This window comes from Pezoporus flaviventris, unplaced genomic scaffold (assembly GCF_033815535.1).
Source record: "Pezoporus flaviventris isolate CSIRO_AGI_PZ_B2104156 unplaced genomic scaffold, CSIRO_AGI_Pfla_v1 ptg000006l, whole genome shotgun sequence".
Lineage (NCBI taxonomy): Eukaryota > Metazoa > Chordata > Aves > Psittaciformes > Psittacidae > Pezoporus > Pezoporus flaviventris.
The window spans coordinates 3458778-3481078 of record NW_026892554.1 but is presented as its reverse complement, the minus strand read 5'-3'; the positions used below and the strand labels follow the sequence as shown (position 1 = coordinate 3481078).

The window sequence follows — 22301 nt, the reverse complement described above, 5'->3', positions numbered from 1 at the left end:
AGTCCTTAGCATCAGCGCCACATCCCTACTTCTCTCTAGAAGTGTGGGGTAGCTAGGGATGGAAAGGGAATCTGACCCATGTGTTTATACTCTCCATTACCTTAATTCACACCTATTGCTGTAAACAATGGTGTAAACAGCTCTTGGGCTATTACAGGTGACAGAAAATGACAGAAAACTACATACAGAATTAAACCAAGAGTTTGTAAGCAGGAAGCTCTTAATATGCAGGCTTGGAAAACTTAGCAGTAAAGCAGAGTATGTTCAGTGCCAGTGTGAAAGCTTTGCAGTGTAACTCCCATTAGTACTGTATATGTAGCTGTAGCAGTGGATATTCTGCTTAATTTGATTTCTCATTGCTCCTGGCTTGCTGTGGTTTATGTAGATGCCTTATGGAGTGGAGCATTACAAAAACAGCCTTGGTTTCCCAAGTTTATGCAATGGGCATAATATTTCCATTCCTCTTTGTAAGGCTGTCTTGAGGCTTCACTAGTGAACATATGAAGAGCATTATGTCTACACTAAGTACAACTCCTATCAGTTTCTAAAAAGTGCAACTGTTTGTGCTTACCCTTTATTCCATTCTCCTAGGCGTTCAAACTGTGTGATCTATATTATTTGGAATTCTGAGTCTCAAATAAGTATTTAAAATAAACCTTTGTTTCCCTTTTCTTTCTCTCCCTTCCCCAAATATATTCCTTTTAACTTTAATTTTGGGGTTAAAAGTCTTAAGAGCTAAGTACTGGGCATTGAAAAGCAAACTAAATTGCTGTCGGGTCCTTGCTGCCTCCTGGTGGAGAAGTGAGGATCGCTTCATTGATGCCGTCTTTGGGATGAATTAAGTCAAAACCACTGAGGTTGTGAAAACATTTTGGGGCTAACATTTAAAAAAATGTGTATTTTGGACCGTAGATCCCATTGGAACACAATGAAGTGATCTTGAAAATGAGGCCTTGGGTTGTTTACTTGCATTAATGACCCTTATGTGTTTTATGTTTTCTTCTGTCCAAGCTGGAGCCTGAAACAAGAGTTATGCCTTTCACAACAGCTTCTGTTGCTCTTCCAAAAGAGGATAAAGAGAATTCCTCATCTTACTGTCAAAAGCAGCAGAACATTATCTAGAAGGGAGGCAACTGCCCAAATCATGTGTCTCAACTGAAATATGTTTGTAAATGATACTGAGCAAATTTCCAGTGTTTAGAAATGGTTTAACAAGAGGGTGTTTGCCTTTCCTTGCCTTTCCCAGATGTTTCTTTGCAAAACCTGAACCTTCCCCAGATTGGTTTGGCTGCTTGTTGGAAGGTTTAGGATGGACGAGCAGTGCTTGGGCATATATTGATTATTCCAGCAGCAGGCCTCCTCCTAGGCAGTCATTACCACACTCAGCAGATCTGTCCCTGTCCTCTCTACAGATGCACAAGCAATGATCTTTGCTTTGAGGGTATCAGAGCACTGGAACAGCATGCCCAGAGAGGTTGTGGAATCTCCTTCTGCGTAGGTAGTCAAAACCTGCCTGGAGGTGATGCTCTACAACCTGCTCTAGGTGAACCTGCTTTAGCAATGGGATTGGACTGCATGATCTCTAGAGGTCCCTTCCAACCCCAACCATTCTTTGCTTCTCTGATCCATAAATATTTCAGAGGCTGACTGCTCCACAGGGGTTTTTCTGGACCTTCCTGGCCTCTGTTGGTGCTCAGAGTCCCTGGAGATCTGAGCAGCAATACAGACCATGTCCAAGAGGCAGAGTGGGGTTCAGGCTGTGGAGTCTGGATTTAAGGTGGTTTCCATGATCTGTCCCTATTGTGCTACTAGTGTAGGGTGTGAATGCATCTTGTGGGGCTGGGAGCCCAGCCCCATGGAAACTCACTGCACATTGTTGGATGAACAACCCATTAGAGTCTGTCCAGCTTTCATATGAGAGTCTGGTTTCAGCAGCTCGCTGCTGGTGGGATGCACTGGGGCTGGGGTATGGACTAGTGAAGAAGTCCAGGCCCCCTGCTTGTGCTTGCTCATGGTCTTTGGAGTGAGATCATGGAGCAGCTATATGGTGGAGGCTGCTGATATCCAGGCATGATTTCATCTCTGAGTCAGTGTAATTCCTAGAAGCAGATTGGAAAGTGAGCAAAATGCTTATGGTCTGTGCTCTGATCTGCCAGATTTCCAGTGGTGTAACCCTGGCTGAGAGCAACTGAGGTTTTACTAATGTGGTTTTCTCTTTCTTTGATATATACAGGTTTTGTGTGTGAACTGGTCAAACCTCAAACTGCCCTGGGTGGATCTGGACTGGCTGATTGATATCTCCTGTCAGATAACTGAGCTTGATCTCTCTGCCAACTGCCTGGTCTCCCTTCCATCCGTGATCCCATGGGGCCTGATAAACCTCAGGAAGCTCAGCCTGGCTGACAACCAGCTCACGGAGTTACCCAGCATCCAGTCATCCGATGAAATCATATGTACAAGGTGTGTGTGCTTGATGCCTACAGCAAACTGAACCTGTGCAGAGAGTAGGTCCAAATGAGTTAGTTGTGCTTGTGTGACACTGCATAAGTGAAGAGCATATGCAGGAGCTTCTTGGTTTATTTTCTGTCTGCTGCAAGGTTTAACTTAAGATTTGCCCTTTTGCATTCTCACTGTTTCCAAGTTGTAGGGACTTTTATTGCTGTACTGTCTCATGTTGCTTCTGCTTTTCTCCAGTTCTGGTGAGCCCCACTCCTCTAAGTCTAAGACCTGAGCTGGCTCAGACTGACATTTGCTGGCTGGTATCAGTTATCATAGTGGTCTATTGAGACCACTTCTGTCTGCTCCCTGGAAGGGTAAATTTTCTAAATAGTGGTTTTTGCTTTGCCTTGTGAGAGTACATTCCAGCTGCTTTCATTCAGATCTAAATCTGTCCTGCTAAAATAGATATCTATGGCAACAGGAGTCTTTGCTAGCATTTTGTTGATGTCTGACTGAGTATCTTCTGTATTCACAGGTTACTTGAGGTCGATGTATCCAGCAACAGGCTCTCTACTCTCCCTTCTGGATTCCTACATCTTAAAAACCTTAGAAAACTCGTCGCTTCCAAAAACTACATGGAGAAGTTATTTGATGAGGAAAACAGTATGTACAGCCCAGTGTTATGCTTACATTTCAAGCCCAGGTCTGTAAGGGAGACCCCCAAACTGTTACCCCCGAACTGTCAATAATGACTGAAAGCGTTAGCTAGGGATGCTTAGCATCTCTCAGCCCTTTGTCCAAGGCCTGGTTGTGGTTTAGCACTCATGAAATCCTTTTGCTCTTATCTAGCAAGTACGCAGCATCTTGCTCGATCAGATTGCTTACACCAAGTCCACACTGTTTTGTGTTTTCTAGCAACTAATTGGATTGGGCTAAGGAAGCTGCAGGAGTTTGACGTCTCTGACAACAGGTTGGTGGAACTTCCAACGGTTTTTCTATACTGCTTCAAGTCCCTAAACATACTGAATGTTTCCAGAAATCAGCTGAAAGTGTTTCCAGATCCCTGGGCCTGCCCCTTGGTAAGTGAAATGGCTCTGATAGAGTCAGAGGCTGAAAAAGCTGTTGAAACAATGCAAAAACTATACTGTGATGCTTAAAAAGCTATCAGATGTCTTAGGCTGAAAAGCTGCTCTGGTTCTGAGTCTCCCTGCCTGATTCAGTTTATGGGGCTCAGACTGAGTCTTTCTGAGGTTCTGGCCTGTTCTCACCCTGTTGATGGAATTGGTGGAAAACTTCTATAAACGTGTCTTATATGGATGTATTAATTTTCTTTACAGTTCATATGAGCAGAATTATTGTTAGGGTAATTTTATGGAACACAACTAAAATGTGTTCCATAAAATTTTATGTTATGGAACCTTCATTCAAAGTTAGCTGCCCAAGCCCATGGCTGACAAGGGCATCTACAAATCTACCCATCTCTGTGACTTTTTTCCTCATTATTCCAGGGATAGCAGGAGGACAGTGTACTTTGCTGAAGTGTTTGCTAGTGGTTGAAAAGCAAATGGGGATAACTTTCAAACTAACTCTCTTAGCCCACCAAAGAATTTGTCTATTGAATGAATCTCCTCAGTAAATCCTATGGACCTGCATGCACAATAATTTCTCTACATCAAAATATCTAAAGAGATCACCTAGAATGAATGTATGAATGCCTTAAACATGTGACACCTGATCTACCTCATTATTTAAAGAGATTATTACTCCTCTAAGATTTCTTTTCTTTTATGTTTTCCAGAAATGTTGTAAAGCATCTAGAAACTCACTGGAATTCCTGCCGGATGCTTTGACTGTGTTCTGGAAAAATCACCTCAGAGAAGTGGATTTTTCTGATAACTTACTAAAAGAAGTTCCACCAGGACTCTTCCAGCTTGAAGTAAGTGTCATTTCTTTGTACTTTGCAGTGCTTAATACCTACTCAGACCTCGAAGTCATAGGAGTGGCTGCCTGATGAAGGTAGGAGACTACCTGCTGTTTTAAGTTGATGAAGACAGCAATTGCACAGAGGCTCTGAGCAGCCTGTAACCCCCTGAATGGCCACATTCAGACCCTTGTCCAATGTGATATTGTATCTAGCTTCTGAGAACTCTCTGGGTGTCTGTGGTTTTCAGATTTTGGGTACACAGTTTTGAAGACAACCACTGCATTGTAGCTGCAAGCTCCAGCTACTTGAAAAACAGATGTACCCAAGTGTGCTCACAAGTAGTTGTGTTTTTAATTCATCTGTCACACCAGTGTTGTGTAATTATAGATGAATCTTCTTATGCTGAATATAGCATGTTTGAATGCCCTAGATCATAGAATCATAGAATAGTTAAGGTTGGAAAGGACCTTAAGATCATCCAGTTCCAACCCCCTGCCATGGGCAGGGATACCTCACACTAAACCATATCACCCAAGGCCTCATCCAACCTGGTCTTGAACACTGCCAGGGATGGAGCATTCACAACCTCCCTGGGCAACCCATTCCAGTGCCTCACCACCCTAACAGGAAAGAATTTCCTCCTTAGATCCAATCTAAACTTCCCCTGTTGAAGTTTTAACCCGTTACCCCTTGTCCTGTCGCTACAGTCCCTAATGAAGAGTCCCTCCCCAGCATCCCTATAGGCCCCCTTCAGATACTGGAAGGCTGCTATGAGGTCTCCACACAGCCCCAACTTTCTCAGCCTGTCTTCATATGGGAGGTGCTCCATTCCCCTGATCGTCCTCGTGGAACTTCTCTGGACTTGTTCCAACAGTTCCATGTCCTTTTTATGTTGAGGACACCAGAACTGCACACAATACTCCAGGTGAGGTGTCACAAGATGATGCTAGTTGGCATCTCTAAGCCTGTAGATTAAATAATTCTTGCCAGTGAGCACCAGAGATCCATAGTTTTACTTCCAGATTCTTCAGAATTTGTGGCTTCGCAAAGTTTCAACATGAAACCAACCAGAACTTGGGGGTTTCCTCCAAGCTTCCCTTCCAGATTGTGAAACTCAGGGCCATGGAGATAGAAACAGAGGTAAACCTTTGTGCAGAAGCTTTATGATTTTCACTGCTGGCCTCTGTGGGAGGGATGCAAAAGTGATGGCTCATATCCGTGTCCAGTTTGGATCTCTGCTGCAAAGGTGCCTCATTCTTCTGCCTGGAATAAGAGGCTGAGAGTTGTCTGCTCCACAGTTCATTTTAGTGATCCCTGCAGACATGGCTTTGCTTTCTGGTAACCATTTATTTTCAATTGGCATTTCTCTTGAAGTAGAATGTATCTTATGGGCTATTGTCTCCAAAACTTGTCCTTTTCTGAACTTATTAAAAATAAGCCTAGTGGTTAGGAGCTACCATGAGAGATACTAAACACTAGATGGTGCTTCAAGGGCACATTTCCTTGGGTGCTGCTGCTCAGATGCTGCAGAGGGATGTGAAAGCACCAGTACAGGGTGTCAGAAAAGATCTCAGTGCAATCTTTGCTGATGGTCTCTCATCAATGTTATCGTTGAAGCTTTGGCTCTCTTGAATAGTGACATTCTCTTCCTTCTCCAGAATTACAGTCAGGAAAGAGCCCTAGCCAGTTGAAAGTCACTGATTTTGCCCCTGTGGAGCAGGGACATTGCATGTAATCTCACCAGGCTCTCAGTTATCCTGGAGTGTGGCCTGTGGGGGACATGTAACATGGACACAGTTGACTGCAAGTGAAGCACCCCAGCTAGACCACACAGAACAAAGTTGGTGCCAATTCTGGAACGTGTAGCCTCCCCTTCCTCCTACCCTCTGCTCAGGGATATTTCAGGGGAGAAGTCTGAAGCACTGTCATTGAGCAGCCCCATACTGATACTGGAGAGAGCTTGACACCAGGTGCCAAGAGAGGACTGGAGGGGTCTTCCTTTCAGTGGGAGGTTTGAGCCAAGTGGAAGACTGATGCTAAAAGCATTGGCTGTCAAGATTCAGGTGGCAGGGAGGGTTTTATAGTTTGCCCAGTTTTCCAGCCCTTTCCTCTAGTGGTTCACTCGCTGTATCTGCAGTTTGACATTTTGCTTTACCTTGCCCTCGTCACATCAAGGCCCAGCGTGCCCCTCTCTTATCACTAGAGGGAGCGTTTCGCATGGTAATGGCCGTTCCAGCAACTGCTAGTTGACCATGGCTGATGTCACATGGATAACTGATCTTTTTCCAATCTGAGAAAAAGGGAGGAAGGCCAACAGACTGCCTTAGTGAGACATTATTAATCCTGGTTGATGAAAAGGGGCATAAACCTTTTATATTATGTGGAGCACATAAAACATTTAACACACTTGAAGCTGAAGACTCTGCTGGTAAAGCATGATTTCCATGGGGTATAATTCATTAATATGATTGTACTTGTGGTATGAGATAATTCATCTGATGTTCTGTTTATCTCAGAATAATTTTTATTTATTTATTTATTTATCTCAGAATAATTGGGGGGGGGGGGAATGGACTTGCAGAATATGCCTGGTTGGAAACTCTTATTTAGAAGACTGTTTTTTTAGGGGGAAAAATGTATTTTCAACAAAACAAAAATGATCATTTGAGCCTCAATGTTATTTTTAAGGGCAGATGGAAGAGCATCAAATTTATAAAGCTGAATGGGAACTGCATTTTTTTCTTTTCTATTTCAGTTACGTTTAAAGGAGAGCTTGTGATTAACCTTATTCATGGCATTTGCAGCTGAGTCCTGTCTGTATGACATTAACTGTGTGGTGTTCATCAGCTTCAGTTCTTGTATTTAAAATATCTCTCTGGTGTGAAGAAAACAAAAAAGTAGATTGGTAACTTGTCTAAAGTGAGCAACCTGCTTTAGTGGAAGGTGTCTCTGCCCATGGCAGGGGGTTGGCACTAGATGAGCTTTAAGGTCCCTTCCAACACAAACCATTCTATGGTTCTATGAAATAGGGCAAAGTTAATATAAAACCTTTCCATTTGAATAGACATGTAATAACAAAAGTTACAAATTTTCCTTGTGTGAACTAGTTCACGTTTTGCACAGTGACTTTATGCATACTTAATGGGTGTAAGCCCCCTCTGACACACACATATATAAGACTTCTCATTCATATGTGGCATGCTGTGTAGGTAAATCACACTGTTCTTTTCCATTTGGAAAGGTTTCCTCACTAAAAGTCAAATGTCCTCTAAAGATGGGTTGTGTCCAATTGCATCTGTCAGCAAGTAGACTAATAATCTCCCTGAACTAATGGTGTTGCTTCATGCAGAAAATATACTTGCTGGAAACACGAAAGAAATGTTTGCATGCTAGGCAGCACGGACAGGATGTTCTGATGAATAAAATGTACTTTTCTTCATGCTTCTGTCATTTAATAGCCATGTTAAAAAACCTCTTTCTTTGCATTTGATGGACTCTGACTTCTAACTCTAGGCTATTCCTCTTTTAGGCTTTGGTGTCCCTGAAGCTGCTGGGAAATCAGTTAGTTACATTGCCTTCACAAGATAAGTGGAATTGCAAACAACTTAAATCACTGGATCTTTCAAAAAACCAACTTGGGAAGTAAGTGTTTCTTTAAATTTTGTCTGAGAAAACAAAAGCTGGAGAAATAACAGCAAACCCAATCCCTGGTGTAATACAAAGGGTGTCCCTAGTGAATTAATTACCTGCAGAGCAGGCATTGATATCCACATACCATGTCTCCAAGTACATTGTGTGTCTGTGACAGTGATGAATTATCCTTTACTGATTCTTTAGGCATTTAGCACACTGTATCATTTATTAAGTGGATAGATTACTGATAATGGCAGTTCAATTTCAGAGCATGTAGAAATGTCTTTAACCCAGGGTGTCAATCGGCACGACAAACACCAGTTTGTGGGAGTATATCTTAACCATAAAGCGTCTGCTGGACTGCAGTTAGTAATGTGGGAGTATTGTTTTGGAGAAAATGAAAGATCTTTGGTTTTGAAATGGAGGTGTAACCAGCTGCAAGTTCATAGAGATGATTTCTAACCAAAACAATTCTATCATTCTATGATTCTAAGACTGATGTTAATAAGGAAATCCAATAAAAGAGTTATAGTGTTCTTGTGTTTAGAAATTACAATAGGGATGTTTAACAGAGTACTTATCTCCTCCAGAACTGCATTGAATTGTGTCATACTTGTATCTTCTCATTTGGTTGCCTGACAAGCAAATGTTCTGGAGTCCTTATGAGTTGCTGTGTCAGTTGCAAAAGACAAATTACTGTTTTTTGAATGTCTTGGTGCATTTCCAGAGTCCTGTTGTTGGGTCACCTTGTCAGAGGCTCTCTGGTGAGAGCAGGGAATGGCAGCAGGTCAGTTCTTCAGTGCTTCTCATGAAGCTTGTTCAACTTGCTGTTTGACAGACTACTTAACCTTGACACCCGTAAAGCTGGGGGTCAAGTGCTCTCGCTCTGGGAGCTGAAAGCACTGCCTTGCCGAGCTCTGTTAATTTGCCAGAAGAAAGCCATTGGGCCTGGACATTGAGTCTAGCAATGTGATTGCACAGCGGGCTTCAATCCCATCTCTCAAAAGCAGACAGGAACCTGTAAAAGCTGTGCTGTGAATGCCACAGCCTTGAGTAGGGTCAGACTGCACCGGGTAGCGTCCTGGGCATGAAGCTGCAGGCCAGTTCTCAACATGTCACCATTTTGACCTGCAGGAGTGATGAGGGATTCAAAACCAAGCGGATTCCCTTTTTCACCACGAAGAACAGGGTGCGCGGTGGCCCAGAGGCAGGTAAGGCACACGGGGAAGCAACTGCTGAGAATGCCAAGCAAGCTGTGAAGCAGCAGGAAATCTGTGGAGCTTGGCTGGAGGGAAATCCGTGTAAATTCATCTGTGATTTCAAGTGCAACAGCTTTTAAATTGAGAGGAAATATGTTTAGATTAAATGTTTCAAAAGAAACAGTGCAGCTGGTTGTTACCATTGACATAGAAAGATGAAGAATGAGTGAAACCTGTTTCTTTCACAAACCTTTTCATGAAGGTTATTCTTTTTAGGCAGAGTACTGACTGGTGTGTTGAAAGGAAATTAACCCATAATTAGTGTTATTACTCTTAGGATTGTTCCTGCTGCTGAATTTGTGAAAGGCATGTTTTCCCCTGTCGCTGTGATTTGCACCCCCAGCGTGGGGCAGAGCAGAAGAGATGTTCTGGATCCATGCACATGAAATCCTACAGAGAACAAAGGAATATCTGCAGATATTTGCACTCCTTCCTGCTCTCTGTGGGCTTCATCTGCGTTTTGTTTGTTTGTTTTGTTTTGAAGCCCTTGGAGAGCTTTCTCTTTCTCGGCTGCCTTGAAGAATGACTTGCTCTAAAGCATTCTTTACAAATCGTAGAGTGGAACAGAGCTGGCGTCTTCGTGACGCACATCCGAGCAGCACTCAGCTGCCTGCAGGAGGGAGAGGCTCTCCTGCAGCAAATGCTTTCCTCTGTTCCCCTGGAAATTGTGGTCTCAGGTCAATGCGAACACGTAAAACTGGTAAATGCACAAAGTACAGCCATAGCTTTAGGTTAGGACTGGAGGTCAGAGGCTCGTTTTTCTGCTCATGGAAGTAGAGGCTGCTGGGCAGCAAGTCCTGTGTGTGCACCCTAAGGAGGAGAAAGGATTGGTCTGCACTGTTTTGCAAGTAGGAAATGGAAATAGAAATGCTGTGGCATTGGTGAAATCCTGAACGTGGAAGGATTAGAAAAAAGAATCTGAACCTTGTGAGTCTGTGGAGACTGTCATATCCTTAGAGCTTCTCTGTGAAGTGCTACAGCAGCATTTCCCAATGGGGAGAGAAGAGCAGGAGCAGTGGCAAAGGAAGATAAAACCAGCTAGAAAAGGGATTTGCTGCTAATGGAAATTTCTCCATGCTGCAAACCCGGCATAATCCCTCTACGTAAAGGAGGAGAGCGTGGACTCTGCATTAGTACTGCTTGAAATTACTGAGGTTGCCTCAGGAGGGCACGGAGTAGCCCACCTGGCTGGTGCCATGGTTGAACAGCCACAGAGACAGAGCAAAGCCAGCACTTCTTTTTCCCTCTCTGTTCCTCTGCCAAGTATAGCTTGGTGAGACTAGAGGATGTGGCCAAGAATTTAAAGAACATCAAGAGAAAACAGAAGCTGAAGTACATCAGCTGCTGACAGAAGTCTCCAAGCGAGGTGGGGGGCAGGTTTTCATCTGATTTTACCAACAAAGCTGTTTACTTAAGTCTAGATTATTTAAAGAGAATAATTTATGGATGCTCACTATATTTGATTGATAAATCCCAGAATAACTTCTTGCACAGGCACATGGGGTTGATGGCGTTTACTCATCCAAAAATATATTTCCAAGATGGGATTTGTTTTAATTTTTCTGCAGTTCTTTAAAAGAAAATTTGAGCTGAAGCCAGAGAAATCATAAATAACTCATGAATAAATAATTACAATTCATAAACACCTCGAGCTGGCTTCCAATATAGAACACTCTTTTCTGCATGGGACTCTGGTGAATAGAGTATTGCCACTATTTTAGGAGCCTACGTGTCCAAGAGGACTAAATCTGTCTGTGCCTAGGTGCATACTGAAAAGGAACAATGAAAAGTTTAAGTCCAGCGATGAGCCAGAAAGGAAGTGAGTTGAATCCATGAATGAGCCTGCTGTTCTCCTAAAATAATCCCAAAGATGATTTTCTTATTTCAAGCCTCAAAGGAGGACTGTGACACTCTGCCCACAGCAGGCAGGTCTGTCACGTACATAAAACACCCCTGCAGACAGTAGGGCTCTATCTTACTTCTTTTCTGATCATAGCTGAGGCTCGAAATGTTGTTAATATTAGAAGTGGGGGATTTTCTCCTGAGAAAACCTCTTCCATTTCCTTTCTATTTTCCCCTTTTCAGCTAAGTCTAGTTACAGTTCCTCAAGTCTTCTCTGTAAGGGAAGATCTTGGTGGAAGTGCAACTGTCCTATCCTTGAGGAAGGACATGTGTCACATCAATAAAAGCATTACTGCTTTCATTGACCACGGAGGCAGCAGATGGAGGTGGTTGTACTTGCCTAATCAGAGACTCAGAATCTGTTTGTCCTTGTATGGCCTAGTTTTTCCTTGACTTCAGGATGCTGCTTGGCAGATAGATGTGACACTCTTAAGACAGCAACACAATTCATGGCAGCTTTTCATGCCACTATCCCAGGAGTAATTTGTGGAGTGAAATGATGCTCTTTGGAACCAGCTGAATTTCCCTTTGTTTGAACCTCTCAAGCAGCAGCAACTCAGCCGTGCAGTCGCTGCTATTACTGCTTGAGTGGCTCCCAAAATACGCTGGTTACTGTTCAGATACATGGGAAATCTGAAGTGTCCTGAGACCTTGCAGCCTGAGACAGCAGAGGGGCAAATGGGAGCAGTGCTTTAGAGGCATAGGCTGGCAGTCTGTAAGCTGCAGTTTGGGTTTTCTTCTCTGTTGTTATTGACTTCAATCCACCATAAATTGCTCCAGGATGTGACATGGGGGCCTGAACATGAATTCTGACTGGCTTCTGGCTTTTATCAGGCAACATGGGGAAAAACATGTTGAGAACCAGTGGCGCCCTTGGTATGCCCTTTCGCTGCCAGCTGTTAGGCTGGAATAGGGGCAGTTCACAAGGTATTACCAGCTATTCAACAACAAGAAATATAATGCCACTCATCCTCTGACATATAGTCATGTTGGCAGGCCTAGAGTTCCTCCCTCAGTAACCCAGAAGTCCTGGAGACTGTCACTTCCCAACACATGCATCACCATGGCTTTAAAAATGTGAGATGTGGGCATCAGTGTTTGATTGCCATTGAAGGCTGTTTGCTTTTCTGCTGTTGCTTCATGGTGGTTGCTGCCAAGGAACATGACCTCATGTCCTGCCTACAAAGTTAAGGTGAAGGCGCTTGGTTCAGAGCTTTGGTGACTGTTATGTTTTAAAGGTACAACTTGTTTCCTGTCTTGTTCCAGGTCCTTTTTTGGAATTTCCAGCATTTCTGAGTGATTCTCTGGAAGTCCTTTATCTGAATGACAATCAGCTGGACTCTGTCCCTCCGTCCGTTTGCCTTCTGAAAGGTTTAACAGAACTTTATTTAGGAAAGTAAGTCCCTGTCCTGGAAAAGCTATGCAATATTATCATTTCCATGTTGTTTTAGTGACCAGTCTTTTGTGGAGGCCCACCCCAGATGTCCAGTGCTTCTGAAGTCCAAACGCTGGAAACAGTTAGCCCCTTGTTAAAACTGTGCCCATCATTTGCTTTAGATAAGGAGAAGGCTGGGCTTTTGAATTAAGGAAGATGATCTAATGCTTTGAATGCAGGCCTGGGAATCTAATGTGTCTCTAGTTCATTCTGGCTTTTTGCTGTCAGCTTCTATGTTAGAGTGACTAACTCATCATTTTTGCCCTTATTTCTTCAGCTATCCAGTAAAGATGATTACAGTTGTCTGCCTCAGAGGATAAATTGAGGTTATACATCACTTTTAGGATGGAAATTACTATTAAAGTGCTGAGTAGTCTTATTAAAATGTTAATGGAAGATTTCTGCAAGGAGAGAATAGTGTAATCTAAGAGTCTGTGAGAGCAGCTACTTACACACAAAGCCTGGTTGTTGGTAGATTTATTTGTTTTTATACAGTAACCCTGGTATCCGAGAGCTTCCTCCAGAGCTTGGGCAGCTGGCTAATCTCTGGCAGCTGGATATCGAGGAACTAAGTATTGGTAACGTTCCTGCAGAGATCAGGAAAGAGGGTAAGGCTGAGCCTATGTGTTCTTTATTAAACTGACTGAACCTATAATGAAAATCACTTCCTTTTTAATGCTCCTAATGACAGTGTGTGCCCAGGCCCTTGTTATGGATAACAGGAATTGCACAGGGAAACCTCTTCTGCATATTTGCAAATTTGATAATCAGTGCTAAGATCTGGCTATAAGATCAATTTAAGATAGATCACATGTTAAAATTATTACTTACAAATGCAATATTTCATTTGCACTATGCATGCCACATAAATTCCGTGGCTTGCTTCCTGACTATGTATATTTTAGGGTATGTAGATGGTCCTTCTAAAGACCAAAGTGTTTAGGATCAGCAGTCAGAGTCGCATTGAAGTGACTTTATTGTAAACTGCTAGGTTTTTGGATCTATTACAATACTGTCTTCTTTTTTGTGTGTTTTAATAAGAAAATCCTGTGGGAACAAAGTTATTGGGAATTATTCCTTCTCCAGCACACTGTTGAAGCCTAAATCTAATTTTAACTGGAAACATAAAAGTAGAAGGAAAAACTGAGTATTTTCCAATACTAAATTAGTATTTTATGTTTCCTTTCAGCTTCTGAAGCACACGAGTCACAGCATTTGTCTCTTCTTACAGTGCTCCATTGTGGAGCCTCAGAGCAGTGACCTTTTTCTGGGGTCTCTGTCTCAGGTTTGTCCACTAGAGATTTCTTTGTTTATTCTCTGGGTTGTCTCAGCCCACAGTGAAACTCAGGGAAAATATTAATTCAGCTGATGTGTCTGCAGCAGTAGGGTTTGTGCAGTCCTGCTCTACATATGTACGTTTGTAGCTGTGAACCACAGATAAAGCCTATTCACTTCCCCCCCCATAGGCCCTAAAACAGTGCTGGCATACTTACGAGCCCAGCTGCGCAAGGCAGAGAAGTGTAAGCTGATGAAGATGATCATCATCGGTCCTCCACGGCAGGGAAAGTCAACGCTGGTTGAGATCCTGCAGACAGGGAAAGTCCCTCAGATGATGCACAGTGATGCCACCATACGTACAACAAAATGGGAGCTCCCCAAGCCAGTGGGACACAAGGCAAAGGTGAAAAACATTTCAAGATCTTTAGCCCCAGTGGGATGCTTGAGCCCTGCAGTATCCCTTTTGGGTGGAAATTGTCTGTCCCTTTACAGAGAACACTTTCCATTACCTGTGAGCCAGGTCTTGCAAGTGACATGTTTTTAGACCCATCACAACTCCTCTGTTTCAGTACTAGAGGACAGTTCTGTTTTTCTGAGCACTCAACTTTGTATCCCAAAGAAAGAGAGCCTAAACTCTGGCTCTCCCAGCTCGGGTGGTTTTTGGACACTGGTCTTGAAAGAATGATTTAAATCAGCTTCTCTAAAGCAGATTGTCCTTTCATTTGGGGCCAGAAAACGGGACATCACTATCTAAAGCTGGATTCCCTTGATATCAGAACTGTCCTAGATGGGGAAAGTGGGTGGAAGTTAGGATGCCTGACCTCGGGTGTGACCCAGGGATGTCTAAGGCACACCTCAAACACCCAGATCACAGATGGCTCATTCAGGGAGTGTGTCAGCCCATACTGAACTCATTTGGACTGCAGTGAATTCATTCAAGGGTTTGTAGGTGGCCCTGTCCACTGCCTGTGTAGTAACACAGGGATTAGAGCATGCGGAATAGGTCCTGAGGTCTTGTCGGAGCTGAGGGTGTGCAAACGCATGGCTCTCCCTTCCCAGATGAGAGCCATGACCACCAGACTGCTCTGGAAGGGGTAGAGGACCCTGCTGAGTTGAGCTATTCTACAGCAAAGAGTGCCAGGCCAGAGACAGAAAGAAACAGAGCAAGCACAGCCTGACTCTAAAGAGAAGACTTTGGTGGGAGAAGGGATTTGTTCATTTTGTATTGAAGAGCAATTGAATGAAACAAAAACCTAGAGAGCATCAGAGACCTGGAGTGGGACCAAGATGTTGAACAGACTTTGTCCCTACCTCTGTGTCTCTGTCTTTCCATACAGGCACCCACAGCTGAAGGTCTTTTGGATGAACAAAGCAGTCCTTGTGCTAATTAGGGTTTGGCTTAAAACAATATGGAAGTTCTTCCAGCTGTTTCTGGAAAACTTCAAACTAGGACTATGCTAGGACATCGGAGCCCTACTGAGATACTTAGCTCCTTGCTGAAATCTCATAGGGTAGCTTGTCATGTGGGATCAGTCAGTACTTGGACCTGGACCAGTAAACAGAGCCCACTTGGTGTTACATGATGCTCTGAGGATGGTGGCCAGAGCAGAGTTTGGTTTTCTTTCATGTCACGGGCTTCTTGCCTCCCAGGGACAAAAGGATTTAGAAGCCTCCAAGGTCTGTAGGTGCTTCCTACAGAAGCTGCTGGGAGCCTGAATATCTTTTAAATAGAAAGCCATGCTCCCTCTTAGTGCTGTTGTGTGGGGTGCATGGAGGAATGGGTGCTGAGGTACTTGGAAGAGAGCCAGAGCTAGAGATGCCTCCATTTACACATTCCCCCAAATCAGTGAGTCTCCTTTACAATAGCTGCAATTCTGGCTCATCTCTGGTGTGACACACACATCAGAAGCCTCTGAGAAACGTGCAGGAGGCCTTTATGAAAGGCTTGAGAAGTTTCCCATCTCCTGAGCATCTATATTCTCTTTGGCTCAGCTAGGGCTGAGCTCAGTGGAAGTGATTTCAGCAGGGGGTTTCCTGTTCCCCGCAGCAATGGCAGATAAGTAGCTTCAGCAGTCCTGTCGAGTGTGGCAGAGACAAGGATGAAACGGTTTCTATTCCAGATGCAGTGAAATGCAGGGCTCAGAATAAGACCCTTGTTTGTACTGGAGAATCTACAGCATTAACTGGAGATTTACCAGCATCAAGGGCACCTCTATCGTTTTAGCAGCAAGTAATTAGTCTTGATTTCCTGTGGGGAAGTGGTAGCTATGCTTAACAATTGCTTGTTGATTTATCTTTCCTGGAGGCACAATTAGGACATTGAAACCCTTCTTGTGTCATACATTATGCAGGCGTAGGTTTATACTTCAGCTATTATCTCCCTGCGATTTACTGCGACCGTTTGATTTGAACACTCCTCTTTGTCTAAGTAGGTTGATTCAGTGGAGTTCAATGTCTGGGATATCGGAGGCCCAGCGAGCATGTCTACAGTCAATCAGTGTTTCTTCACAGACAAAGCATTGTACATAGTGGTATGGAACTTGGCACTGGGGGAAGAAGCTGTGGCAAACTTACAGTTCTGGTTGCTGAACATCGAGGTAAGAAGTCATTGGTGGACTCCGGGGTATCTGTTTATCAAGTAGTAGCTCAGCACACAGATATGTGATATTACAGATTCTTTTTGGTCTGCTTTTAAAAACTCTGCAAGCTCTGAATTTTGCATAGCTTTTGGAATTAATTTTCCATTGCGCTGTAGGCGTTTTGCTATATTTAATGGTTTAAATTTATCATTCGCTTTGTTCCCCCTCACACACATCAGAGCCTGAAACAAAAGCTGATTTATAAACCCTTGCTAAGTAAGGCTGGACATACTTATTTTGGAATTAGTGTTTCACCACACTGTGCTCCATGGGGGGTTTGAAGCATTTTCTTTCTTCTGTGGGGTTAGACACACATTAGTCTTGAGGTTGTGTTTTTAACACTTTAGATTCAGGTAAGCTGGAGAGTATCTCCCAGACAGCTCTCAGCTGAGTTTCAAAGCTACAGTGAGTTCATTGGAGTTGACTTTATAATACGGTGTTAATAGTTGTTTTGTAAATGTTTATTATGTTTGTTTTAATATTACACAAAAATGGTCTCAAAGCAAGTCCAGCATAATGGTCAGCAGCAGTCGAACCCCCAGACTAGATGACAAAGCTACAATCTGCTGTGGGTGTCAGAGGCTGAAAAAAAGACTGGTGGAAGAAAAACATGTCAAGCGCTATTGAGAGAAATCTCAGAAAGATAGTGAGCTGCAGGATACTGGGAGAGCACACCAGGGAAAATCTGTGCATGCCTGTCCTGTGCCTGTACTCTTTGTTAGCACCAACCAGATTATTTGGCCAAGTGGGCCCTTTGGTCTGACTTGGTACAGCCATCACTCCTGTGTCTGCTCAGGGTTCAAGTTTGGTGTCATTCAAGTTAGGACATCTGAGTGGGCATCATAAGAGAAAATGGATTGGCTGCAAATAAGCATGTATTTCTGCATCTGAATAGTCTTCTGTGGCCAAAGTCATTTGGATCAGCAGGCTGATCTCTGCTTGAGGCTGTGCAATCCCACTGTATTTGGCAGCGCATTCCCTGAAATCTGGATACATTCCAGTGCTGTAAGAGAATCGTGGAAGAGTTGGAAAAAAACACGAGATCATCTAATCCATTCCTTTGCATTGATTCAGGATTAAGTAGATTGAGACTTTTCTAACAGTTTATCTCTCCTCTCCATATACCTCCAGTGAAAAAGTTTGTATAACTTCCCCTGGTACCCATTCCAGCGTGTAACTAGGCTTTCCCAGGGTATCAGATCTTCTGGCTACAGATTAAGCTAACTTTTCCTTTGTCTTTGTGGACAGAGTTGCCATCATTTAGCTAACTTGTAGCGCCTTAATACCACATGGCAACTCCCTTTATGTTAAGACCTGATGTAATAAACCCAAACTGACAGTTTCCTGCTCTGCAGTAGCAGCAGATGATTAAGCCATATTCTGCAGGGGAAATTCTGCAATACCCGTATCACTTGTTGCTGTTGTCAAGCTGTCACAACAGGTTGCAGCCATTTTTTATATGAATATATATTCCATTTTATCAATGTGTATGACTACCGCCTCTTAAATATTCTACTTTTCACATGTCCTCACTGAATTTACCACGACATAATCTGGATGAGATCTTTGTCAGGGTTTTCCCTTTGCAGGCCAAAGCTCCAAATTCAGTGGTGTTAGTGGTTGGAACACACCTTGATTTAATTGAAACCAAGTTCCGCGTTGAGAGGATAGCAACTCTGAGGGCATACGTCTTGGCTCTCTGCCGGTCTCCCTCTGGATCCAGAGCAACTGGCTTCCCAGATATCACGTTCAAGCACCTGCAGTAAGTACTCGTGCCTTTATGGAGCTCAGTCACTCTGTTTGATGTCACTTTAAACCATTTTGCAATACTCAATCTCCTTGGCAACGGAGCTGATTTAAAGACATGTCAGCATTGCGTTTCATCTATTTTTGACTTGGATAATGTAGTATAATTAGAGACAAGTTCAATGTTGCTCAGGGGTCTGATCATGGGTCTGAGAGCTGGAAGATCCAAAGTCATGACCTCAGACAGGCTTGTTTTAGTGCTCCTGCTCCACTTGGCTTTTTCACCATTAAATGGTGATACAGCCTATTAGTCCCAAGGAGAGAAAGTACAGGTTGAGTAATTAACACTGCAGAGCTTGAGAACCTGCCTCTTACAGGGTGGGTGCTGTGGCGTTTATTAAGGGGAGACCTCTTGACGTGAGAACACAGCTCACATGGCAGGGTGAGTAGTGGGTCAACCCCCTGAGCCTTCTGACAGTCCAAGCCTGTGTCATTTGGGTTCTCAGGATGTGATTAACAGAGGGTGATGCTGTCTGGAAGATCAGTGTCAGGCCATGCAGTCTGATGCTGCTCTCTCCCTTCAGCTGACAGTGTGCCCTTGGGGAGAGGAGAAAGGAGCGGATCTGTCAGCCACGGGAGCGCACAGCATGGGGGGAATGTGGATGCAGCAGGCTGGCAGCAAACAGTGTGAAATCACCAATGCCTGGGGCAAAGAGCAGGTGGCAGCTGGCGAGTAAAGAAGGGCGCTGCAATGTCCCTAGCGCTTTCCATCTGCTGCCTGGCAAAGTCAACAGGAGACCTCCCACGATCTGTTCTGCAGACGCAGGCTCTGTGTTGGGCATCCCAGCTGGCTCTTTCCTGTTAGGAGAAGTAGCAGGGACCCAGTGTGAGGCATAGAGGCTCACAGTGAGAAGGAGAAAGCTTTGTGCTTCAGTCTCCTCAAGCCTCTTTTCCCATCACCACAGAGCATCCGAACATGATGTCAGTCATTCTTTCTCAAGGGGACTTTGTTTCACTCTGCCACAAATCCTACACATGCCCATTCACCTTCCTTTTCCTCTGCATTTCCTCCCAGTTGGACTTGTGCCTGATTTTATACTTCCTCTCCCCCATGCTTTCTCTTTACACCCCAGCATCCACTTGAGACGTGGGCTTCTCTGAGCAACACTCCAGGCAGCCAGAGCAGTGTGTGTTGTGAAATCCTTGTGTGGGTGAGCCCAGAATGGTTTTATCAGTGCAGGTCCTCCAACATCCCAGTGATCCCAGTGCCACTGATGCCTGGGGTTTAAGATAAGGCACATTGCTTTAGAAAAGGATTTTCTGTCTGCCACTAGAACATGTGTAGAATCAGTTAGAAAGGCCCTTTGTTGGGGAAAGTGGAAATGAGCCATTCTTATCCAGCCCAAAATAAGACCAAAAATAGAAGGAGCTGGAGCAAGCAGGTTTTTAGCTGTTAAAGAGATGATGAAGGCCAGCATCAATTCCCAGATTACAGAATCCAGCTGAATCAGGGTGGGAATAGGTGTCTGGTAGTCATCATCGTGCCTCTTTGATCTGAGGAGGTAGAGAACTGGACTCTTCTCCAGCAATTGCCAGAACACTGTTTTCCTTCTTCCTGCAGTCCCTTACAGGATATGTGCAGCAATGAAGGGAAAGAGGGTGATGATTTTGGTCATTCTGCCAGGGAAGTCCCCAGAGATGACAGTGTATAGGGAATAGAATAATGCACAGTGAATGAAGCAGGCAGAGCACAGGTTGGCTTAACATATCTTTTCCAGGCTTTTCTCCAAAGCTAAAAATGTTCACTGACAGCCTTCCTCCCATTCACCTCACACAGGAAATTGAAAGTCACTGATAGGAGAAAGTGAGCCTGTAAAGGAAGTTGGTGTGCTGATAAGGTTTGATAATCTTCACCCTTGCATGACTTTTGCAGTGAGCTCTCATGTAAGACTCTGGAAGGCCTCGATGGACTCCGACAGCTGATTTTCCATGTCACTTGCAACATGAAGGATGTCGGCAGCTCAATTTGCTCACAGAAACTTGCAGGGAGATTGGTGAGAACTGCTCTTTCTAGTGGGTGGTGATCCTTACCAAAAGGAGGCTTTTGGGGGGCTTGGTTTTGGATTGGAAGGTGAGCTTTAGGAGTTACATACTTCATATGCCTTCTACATCAACAATAAGATGCCTATCTGGCTTTGGGAAAAGACAGAACTGTAATTTCCCTTTAAAAGGGAGATGACTTAGCCACTTCATCTCCAGCAGGGTGATTGCTGTCTCATATTGATCCTGCTATTTTTGTCTTGTGGCTTGCAGATACCAAGAAGTTACCTTAGTCTTCAAGAAGCTGTCCTTGCAGAACAGCACAGGAGAAGTCAGAATGATGATGTACAGTATTTAACAGACAGACAGATAGAACTGATCATTGAGCAAACACCTGGAAATGATATCAAAGACTACGAAGATTTGCAAACTGGTATGTCAGAGCAGACCAGTAATTTCTTGGAAATCAGTATGTGTGACCAATTAAAATATTCCATGAATAATAATAATGGGGAGAGGGGAAGCCCACCAGGTAACTGCTGTGCAAACAAAAGCAGTCACAGAATGCTCTACACTTGTGTAGAGGTCACTTTGGAAATTGGTAAGATACAAAACTAGGAATGAGGGCTTGGGGAGGGGGCTGAGAAGCTTCTAGGATGGTCTGAGGCTGCTAATTTATCTTACTTTAAACAAGCTTTGATGTTGTTTCTGCTCTGTGAAGGATGAGGCTGCCATAGTTTCAAGGTTGCTTTCTCTGTAGAGCCACAGTCCTGTGATCCTTATGGAGGCCTTGCTCTGCAGGAGCTGGAGAAAGCCCTTCCCTGTGAGGATGGCAGGAGGGTAGAGGGGAGCTGTGATGGGGACAGGAATACTGACTGTAAAGCAATGAGACGTGGGTTTAACAGCAAAGTGCCAGATAGCAGCACTCCTCAGAGAAATGTTATACTCTTGGCCTGGCTATGTGCTGGCTGTATCTGGTATGCCTAAATGTGCACAGACTGCCTCATAGTCTTAGTCATCTGCACTGTGGTTTCCTACTGTTGGTCTAGTGCTAATCTACGGTTATTTTTTGCAGCAATTAATTTTCTCATAGAAACGGGTACACTACTGCACTTCCCAGACACAAGCCATGGCCTGAGAAACCTCTACTTCCTTGACCCTGTCTGGCTCTCAGAGTGTCTACAGAGAATTTTCAACATCAAGAGCTCCAAGTCTGTAGCTAAGAATGGAGTCATCAGAGCAGAGGATCTCAGAATGCTGCTGGTTGGGACAGGCTTCACTGAGCAAACTGAAGAGCAGTACTTCCAGTTCTTGGCCAAGTTTGAAATTGCACTACCAGTGGCCAATAACAGGTATGTTGATGGTTAGAGATGCTTAGCCAGGCTGGAGAAGAATGTCTGTTTAATCAGAGTTTGTCTTGACAAGGATCTTGCTATGAGAAGATATTTGAGTGCATTAAACAGTGTAATGGAAGGCACCCATCCATTTGGGCTGTATTTCCTGGCATGAGCATCCTTTGGTCTAGACAAGCTAGTGTGAAAACATTCCAAAGCAGGTCTTTGTCCACTCAGTGCTTTGAGGTTAGTGAGAGCCTCAGCCACCAGCACAGAAGGGCGATGACACCACCAGGGATGTGGCAATGAGGCTGTAAGGCCTCAGCCAGGATGGCTGCAGCTGAGAGAGGATGTGAGGCTCCTGGCTGCCAGGCCTGAAACATAGATGGGCTGGAGTCATCTGTTTCCAGTGAAAGATCCTCAGTCCAGAGTATGGCAGAAAACTCTGGGTAATCAATAATTATGTAGCAATGTTTTATTTCTAGTGGAATCAGGAGAGTGGAGCTTCAGTAGCAACATTTTTAGCCTCAATAGGTGTTGATCAATAGTTTTCCTAGAAATGGTCTAGGAAACCTCATTCTCTTTAAATGTTAATGAGTCCTCCTCCCATCTGCCCCCCGATCCCTCTTCCTCTGGGCAAAGTTCCCTGCTATTTTTCTCTCTCCCATCTGC

General features: G+C 44.0%; 1 protein-coding gene across 2 annotated transcripts in view; it reads left to right on the top strand.

The window, feature by feature from the left end:
• Window positions 1–22301, top strand: part of LRRK1 (leucine rich repeat kinase 1) — a 76817-nt gene that overhangs the window by 30181 nt on the left and 24335 nt on the right. For both annotated transcript variants that reach the window (XM_061446650.1, XM_061446651.1), the window contains 14 exons: window positions 2234–2460; window positions 2975–3102; window positions 3355–3518; window positions 4238–4375; window positions 7893–8005; window positions 9131–9207; window positions 12424–12553; window positions 13088–13200; window positions 14059–14273; window positions 16303–16467; window positions 18099–18271; window positions 20189–20309; window positions 20569–20728; window positions 21371–21647. In XM_061446650.1, the coding sequence (XP_061302634.1) occupies window positions 2234–2460; window positions 2975–3102; window positions 3355–3518; window positions 4238–4375; window positions 7893–8005; window positions 9131–9207; window positions 12424–12553; window positions 13088–13200; window positions 14059–14273; window positions 16303–16467; window positions 18099–18271; window positions 20189–20309; window positions 20569–20728; window positions 21371–21647 (2201 nt within the window). The remainder of the gene's footprint in view (window positions 1–2233; window positions 2461–2974; window positions 3103–3354; window positions 3519–4237; window positions 4376–7892; window positions 8006–9130; window positions 9208–12423; window positions 12554–13087; window positions 13201–14058; window positions 14274–16302; window positions 16468–18098; window positions 18272–20188; window positions 20310–20568; window positions 20729–21370; window positions 21648–22301) is intronic.